At 41.8% G+C, this 7981-nt stretch overlaps 1 protein-coding gene across 1 annotated transcript; it reads left to right on the plus strand.

Annotated features, from left to right (window-relative positions):
* The first annotated feature begins 1591 nt into the window (after nt 1–1591).
* ADRA2A (adrenoceptor alpha 2A) lies at nt 1592–7626 on the plus strand. Its single transcript, XM_034440096.3, has one exon. It carries the CDS (start codon nt 2486–2488, stop codon nt 3848–3850), a length of 1365 nt encoding a protein of 454 aa, XP_034295987.1. The 5' UTR covers nt 1592–2485; the 3' UTR covers nt 3851–7626.
* Nucleotides 7627–7981: the final 355 nt, after the last annotated feature.

Genomic DNA, 7981 nt, shown 5'->3' on the forward strand with positions numbered 1-7981 from the left:
GCTTCTCCAAGGTAGCTGCATAACTGGAAAAACTTTCTGAAGTTTGTACTATACAACTCAATGGTGATAATCTGTATCAAAACAACGTTGATTTCACAATACTAGTAAAATTTTCAGTTAACTGCACCGTGATCATATGTGCATAAAAATGTTATGATCTTATTATTGAAGTATGATATGCTATAAATTCAGAGCTCTTGTTAATGTGAATATGTATGTATGTATGTATGTATGTATGTATGTATGTATGTATATAGCTTAGAACTGAACTGTGGAATCATTGATTCCCTCCGAGCTTGATTGTTTGCTAGCAAATGTTTCATTAGTTGACTAGGGTTAGAGTTAAGGTTAAGGTTATTGAGTGTAAGATTTGCTCCTTGTTTACATAGAATAACTTGCCCTGCCAGTCTTGATGGGAGTGTAGTTTTCTCATTGGTAGTTATTTTATTAGGAACTACTTAATATTGCCTTCTGCTTGGTTGTTTGTCTGGTGTTAATCCCCGTTTATCTGGGTATTGGTTTCTGGAGAGGATGTTCTGTTTTTTTTTTCTTCTTAACTGTTTTATTGCCTCTTGAATGGTGTGTAAATATGGTTTATTTCTATATGCCTATTTATGACTGATTTGCCTGAATACCAAGCATTCATGAGAGATAAATATATATATTCTCGGAATATTAAATTATGGTTCATCTCCTTAGCTGCAAGGAATCAGAACATTTTGTTGAAGGAAATACTGAATCGTATACTGTACAGTGTAAGCAACCTTTTGAGGGCGTATACTTACTGTGCATTATCCAGGTGAGGTACAATCCACAGCTGATGATTGATGGAATTACTGGCAAGATGCTTCATAGCACAACCTTACACATCTCCTCAGGCCAGTCCCAATGAATACTGTACAGTGATGCATCGGGAAACATATGTGTTAGTAGAGATCAGCCTGTTCAACAATTGAAGATAAACATGGAAATATTGAAATTAATAGCCTCCAACACATGCATATATGTACATGAAGGTATCTGTGCAATTACACCCTGAATTCATGTTATTAACCTAAAGTGCTTAGAACCTCATTCTTCTACCTAATGGTTTTCCGGTGTGATTTGCCAAGAAAGGAAACAACTCCTTATCCTTGAAATATTATGTTAAAATATATCAAAATAACTAAAATGAAATTGAAGGGGGGGGGGAACGGAGAGGATGGCGATAGATGCGATGCACCATATGCCCAATTAGTGGGCGACGCGTACGTGTAATGCTCAAACACGGCTAACAAATTATGGTCGGGGCGGGGGGGGGTGTTCAAGAGCAGCGGAGGCGCGGCGGCCATTCAACTGCTTGCTCGGACACCTCCCCGCCTCCCGCTTCGGTACTAACTGGGCTTTGACTTCCACGTCTGGAAGCGGGTCGAGTAGAGAGGAAAAGGCTTGGTGTAAATACCGGGAAGGAGGTTCAGAGAAGTTGCGTGTGTGCAGCTCGATTCCTTTCCAGCGAGGGCTGAGGAACGGAGGGAGGCGTGCCGCGTTAGGTGGAGGTGCGAGCGAGCCGTTTGAGAAGTTGGCGGGTGGGCGTGTGCTCCACGCAGGACTACTCCCCGCGGGAGGCCGAGCGAGGGGACGGCTGCTTTCGGGAAAAGAAAAAAAGAAAAAAGAAAAACCGGAGCCTCAGGCGACCGGCTGAAAAGCTCCTATCGGCCGGAGGAGCGGCTGAGAGACAGAGGCGGGGAAGAGCGCCGGGGGCTGTCCCCCACGTGGCGCTGACGCTGAGCCACTGAACCGCCGAGCCGATCGGGGGGCTATAAAGTGAATCGGGAGCCCAGAAGGGCTGAGCTTCAGCCAGAGAGCGAGCGCTGCCTTCCTGGAGGAGGAGGAGGAGGAGGAGACTTCGCCTCCCGTTTCCAACCCTCAGCCCCAAACCTTCTCCGTTTGCGGTCCTTGGCATCTTGTAGAGCGGCGGCGCCCCGGTTGAGAGTGTGAGGCGGGGACCCTCCGCTGCCTCCTGGCGTTTCTTCGCGCGGTTTATTGGCGAGAACGGCGCCCTTCGTCGCCTCCATGCGGGAACTGCTCCGCTCCCTCTCCGCCGCCTGCCTCCCGCGGAGGTCCCGTCCTCGCCTTTCCTCTCGCGGGGTGAAGGTAAGAAGCAACTTTTGACTCCCGCTCCGCCTGCCGCGAATGGCCTCTTGAGGAGCCCCCCCCCGACGCCCTCCCGCCTCGGCTGGACTTTGTAGAGAAAATCTGGGGCAGTGGGGGAAGGTAGGAAGGAGAGACCCGGTCGCCTTGCCGGTCGGCGAAGACTGAAACGGAGGCGGGGGGCTGTTATGGAAGCTGAGCCAAGCCGCTTCTCTCGCTCCTGATTGGAATCGGTGGCTTTCCGGTGCCTGCAGAAAGGACCAGCCCCGCTGGAGACAGGTGCGGGATCTCCTCCTCCTCCTCCTCCTCTTCGCAGGGTGTGCCTGTCTTAAGTGACGTCCATGAAGCTGGGTTAATGTTGAAGCTGAAGAGCCCGTACCCAGAGCAAGGGGGATTCGCTTCCCTGGCCCACCTGCCCACTTTCCAGCTGGAGCACAGCTACCCACAGCACATGGATGGCAATGGGAGCTTGAATGGAAGTGAGGGCGGGCAGAAAGAGGGCCTTCTTTACCCCTTGCCCACTACCTTAGCCCTCATCTTCCTGGCCACGCTGCTCATGATCGTCACCATCTTTGGCAACGTATTAGTCATCATTGCCGTCTTCACCAGCCGGATGCTGAAGGCCCCTCAGAACCTCTTTTTGGTTTCCTTGGCCTCAGCAGACATCCTGGTGGCCACCTTGGTCATTCCCTTTTCTCTTGCCAATGAGGTGATGGCCCAGTGGTATTTTGGCAAGGTGTGGTGCGAGATCTACCTGGCTTTGGATGTACTCTTCTGCACCTCTTCCATTGTGCATCTCTGTGCCATCAGCTTGGATCGCTACTGGTCCATTACACAGGCCATTGAGTACAACCTCAAGCGCACACCACGCCGCATCAAAAGCATCATCTTCCTGGTTTGGGTCATCTCCGCGGTCATCTCTTTCCCACCTCTTATCTCCATTATAAAGCAGGGTGAGCCTGAGAGTCAGCTCCACGAACAAACAGAATTGAAACCTGAGAACAAATTGCTCAGCTGCAGTATCAACAAGGAGACCTGGTACATCATCTGTTCCAGCATAGGCTCCTTCTTTGCTCCTTGCCTTATCATGATCCTGGTCTATATCCGTATCTACCAGATTGCAAAAAGGAGGTCTAGAGTGCCTCTCAACAAGCAAGGGGAGACTGTAGAGAGCAGACAGAATGGGTTGGATAACAAAGACGATACGCAAGCGATAACCAAGCTCAATGGGGGGAAGACAACATTGGCAGGAAGAAACCAGGAATCAGAAGTCAATGGTATAGACCTGGAGGACACATCTTCTTCAGAGCACAATGACACTCCTCAGCCTAGGAAAGCAGAAAGGCTTCCCAGAAGTAAGGGCAAAACCAAACTCTGCCAGATTAAGCCTGGGGACCATTTGCCTAATCAAGTAGAAGAGGATAGGAATGCCAAAGCTTCACGATGGAGAGGGAGACAGAACCGAGAAAAGCGCTTCACCTTCGTACTTGCAGTAGTGATTGGAGTTTTCGTTGTCTGCTGGTTTCCTTTCTTCTTCACTTACACATTGACTGCTGTTTGTAGGAGATGCAATGTTCCTGAAACCCTCTTCAAGTTCTTCTTCTGGTTTGGTTATTGCAATAGTTCCCTGAATCCTGTCATCTATACTATTTTCAACCATGACTTTAGGAGGTCCTTTAAAAAAATTCTCTGCAGAATAAACCGGAAGAGAATTGGGTGAAGCGGGGATCTCTTTGCAAGGCAAGTCTTAGGTTCAGCTCTGGTGGGATATTGGAAGTGGGTGGCACCTTGTCTAATTACTGAGCATTGACTCTTCAAAGGCTTCAGGTGAGATAAAACAATTAAAATATTAGTGCACAACCAGAACCCAAGAGGATATGTGCCCAGGGATGGATCAAAAGTCTTATTTTAGTGTGTTCTTTCTATGTATTTCAGCACATTGAACAAATGAGGCTGGGAAAGGAAAATGTAAGTCATATTTTTCAGAAGCACTTTCTATTTTCCATCTAAGGTCCCTGACGTTACGATATTGCATCCTTGAGATCTGTGCATCTTTAACTTTTGTAGGAAAATTAGCTTTAAACTGTTTTAAATATTTCTTGAGGACACACATTCTATATGAAAAGCAAAAGAAAGATACACATTTGAGTGGACCCCTGCTGCCATCTCATCGATTTCAAATATTATAGTATTAAATTCCAAAATTTCCAATATGGTTCTGGATGTTGGGATATAACAACTGGTAATATAAGCTTTGACACAATGGCCAGTGTTTGATTGTATTCACTATCTATTTGTTTTTTCAAAAAATCATGTTTGTCTTGTCTTTTTAAAATGCAGTATTGTTAAAAGGCTGTATCTCTTATTCTGTACCAATTGAGAGAATCAAATATGAAGGATTTCACAATTAGAAAGGAACTGTCAAAAAAGCTGAGCTTTCTAAGACTCAGAGGTTTAAGAGGAAGTATTCTTTCTTTGTGATCCTTTCATTGAGATATGTTCAGTGCAATTTACTTCTTTCTGTAGTTGTAAATAGATACCATAGAGGAAATTCTCTGTTTACTTTACAATGCTATTTGATTCACACTGATTTTTTTTTTTACATTTTCATTTGTGCTAGCTCTCCTGTACAAAAACATATTTTCATGTACAAGTTCATTTTTCCCTTTTTACCTAATATGAAACCATACAAATCTTTTTTTCCAGCTGCAAAATTGGATGATAGAACTCTTTTGATTAGTCACATAGTGAATGTTATACTTGAGTATAAAGGAGAAAGAAAATGAACAGAATAATTGTAACATGTAAAAAATCATGTTGGCATAGGATAAAATATCTTTGTTAACTATCTTCCTTGTTTGTTTTCCCAGAAATACCTATTGCAAGTTAACTTTCTCAGCTCATCAAATAAATATACTGAGTATTATTAAAAGGGAAGCGGAAAACATCAGAATTTTATTTTCAATATTATGACAACATATTCAGTTAAATTTACAATTTGATTAAGTACTTCGTATCTGATGATGCTGGAAAAACTCTTCCTTTTAAAGCTGTAAAGTCGATACATTCTTGTTTTTTGTGCAGTTTTTTATATGGATGACAGGGCCTTCTTTAAAAAATTCCACCCTACTCTATGGAACACTATGGATATCCAGTCTTCAGGCTTGTATGCCTTCATTTTGTAAGGATACATATCCAATCTCTTACATAATAATAATAAAAAAGAATCTGACACTCCTAGTCAGTCTAAAACTAGAATGCTAATAGAGAAGGGAAAAGAAAATAAGTTAGTAGCAACAAAGATATTACCTTGTCTAAAAGCTCATTTTTTAAAAAAGGTTAAAGAGTTAATTACAAATGTTTGCATAAAGTGTTTTTAACCCAGACTTTAAAATCTCTTTTTTAAAAGACTCATTTTCCAGTGCAAGGAAATTCATACTATTTATATGGAGCTGTTTCTAAAATGTGTATTAGTATCCAAGGGCTGAAACAATGGGGGTGTGATGGGGAAATGGGGATGAATACACCAGCACACAGTCAAAAATAATGCTGCCATTATAAGTCTATTGCAAAGGTATTGCAATTTAGCAGGATTGAGGCCAGGCCTTATACTGTATGTGAATCAGGCTGCTGGGTCAATATACAGTTTTTCTTTGACTTCAGTTTAAAATGAGAGAGTCACTTTCTCCCTGTTGCAGTAAAACAAGATAATAAAAGTGCAAAGCCTGTGTGACTTCCCCTATTTGTTGTAACTGATATTTGAAATGCTGGAATTTTAATACCCTCTTCTTACCAGAAAAATCAGGACACATAGATAAGGAGAAATTTTTCTTTTTGATGGAGGCAATCTGTCTGCATTGTGTTGTATTTTATATGTCCCCAATTTCATGTTTTCCTGCTATATTTGGGCTGAAATTTGCAGAGTTGTTCATGAAGGCTGGGAATTCCAGAGATAAGCCAACATGTTTGGAGACCCCAATTTGGGAAGGTTGATGAATTTCTAATGCCTTGAAGGAGCTAAATAAGAGATTTCAGTTAGAGACATCGCAAACCGTTTAGCTGGCTTTTCCAGCCTTACAGATTGGTCCTATTGTAATATTGTAATATCCGCTTATGGTTTGTAACAACTGGTTTGTATTCAACTGCTAAAAGTATTTTACACAGTAATCAGATAGCAGAGATCGAAATTTACATAGGAAACTGAGAACCATGTTTTCAATATGTTTACAAATAATACCTTTGCAATGGTCTATCCATAATAGGAAGGGAAATATTTTGAAATGGCTTCCTTATGATATAAAAAGAATAGCTTAAAACTCAGGCCAGAGGGAAAAGCCAGAATCAATGGCTTAAAACTACAAGGAACTAGGTTCAGATTAGATGTCAGGTGAACGTCCTCACTATATGAGCTGTAGGTGACTCGAGTAAGATACATGGAAAGTGATAGAATGTAGTAGATAAACAGAATGGCCCTGAAGGACAAAAGGAAGATCTTTAGATAAATGAAACCTGAGCCCAGGCCAACAAAGTACTTTGAAAAGTGTCTCAGACAGTGCTCCCCTCTCGTTAATTTTCATCAAGATGAAAAAGGAAGGTAGCACATTCAGACTTACAAGATAAACTATTTTATTGGAACAAGATCTGGGTGGTGTCTAGTCTATCTGATAGGGTTGCCCTAATTTCTTCTTTACCAAAAGTCTTCAAACAGAAGCTAGATAGTGTTCTCTCAGAGATGTTCTAGAGCAGAGCAGTCAAACTCCGGGCCCACGAACCAGATGCGTCACACATTGGCCACACCCATGCCCAGTTTAGCCAATGGAAAAATCGCATGTCATGTGATGCTGCCATGATGACATGAGTTTGACACCCCTGTTCTAGAGGATCATATACGCAGCAGAGTGTTGAATTAGATGTGATGCTTCAATGACTCTTTGAACTGTTACAATTTTATGATAATAAGTAAATACAGAGAAAATGAAATATACTCAACTCTTATATAGCTGGCTGTGTTAATGAAATTCCTTGATTACACACTGAGCTCTTAGGCAGAAAAATGGCTTCTGTATTGCCAGCTCTGGGGTGACCCTTTCACTCAATTAGATGAATGTCTCCGGAAACCTATCAGAAAGAAAACCAGAGAGCCTTCTTATCATCTGAAAAATGACTTATGGTGAAATAAACTGTAAATTTTAGCCATTTGGTCTGAAATAGCACAAGGGAAAAGTTAATTGGCCTTGTAAAAGATCTTGGCTTGAGAATGTGGGTTGCATATTTTTAGGGTTCTGGTATTAAATGTACTGTATGAAACAAGTAAACAAATGCCTTACACTGGAAAAATAAAGTGGTTTCTGGAATATCTTTCTAAATCAAAGTTGTATCTGGTATAACAATCCCTGAATACCATGCCATTTGACCTTTTTAAGAAAATGTAACATGTAAACAGAAATAGCCATAATGGATTTATAAATAAATGAATAAAATTGACACCTCTGAAGCATGGTAGATCTTTGTCATCTCTGTGTTTGGTTTCAAGACTTAATCAGCAAATGGGAACTGACCTTTTCAAGCACATATTGCCATGGTCCCTTGTATTTAATCATTGTTACACCACATGTTAAACAGAACAATAGCCTGCTTTATTATGCTCTAAGAAGCTTTTGATATGATTGTGTTTTCTTATAGCAGAGCAAATCCATTCATGCACCTCTTTAAGGCCAAGAATTGGGACAAAATCATGTTTGAGTTTTTGATATTTTTCCTTTCCAGTTCCATCCCTTTTTATCGTCTCTTGAAATACTGTTCTAATCTGGAGTGTACAAACTGCTGAAGAACTGCTGACTAATTAGGTCAA

The sequence above is a fragment of the Pantherophis guttatus genome, chromosome 6 (assembly GCF_059756535.1).
Source record: "Pantherophis guttatus breed Tessera chromosome 6, ASM5975653v1, whole genome shotgun sequence".
Lineage (NCBI taxonomy): Eukaryota > Metazoa > Chordata > Lepidosauria > Squamata > Colubridae > Pantherophis > Pantherophis guttatus.

Coding starts and splice junctions, on each gene's coding strand:
- ADRA2A (XM_034440096.3), top strand. CDS start 2,486: ATGTTGAAGCTGAAGAGCCCGTACCCAGAGCAAGGGGGATTCGCTTCC.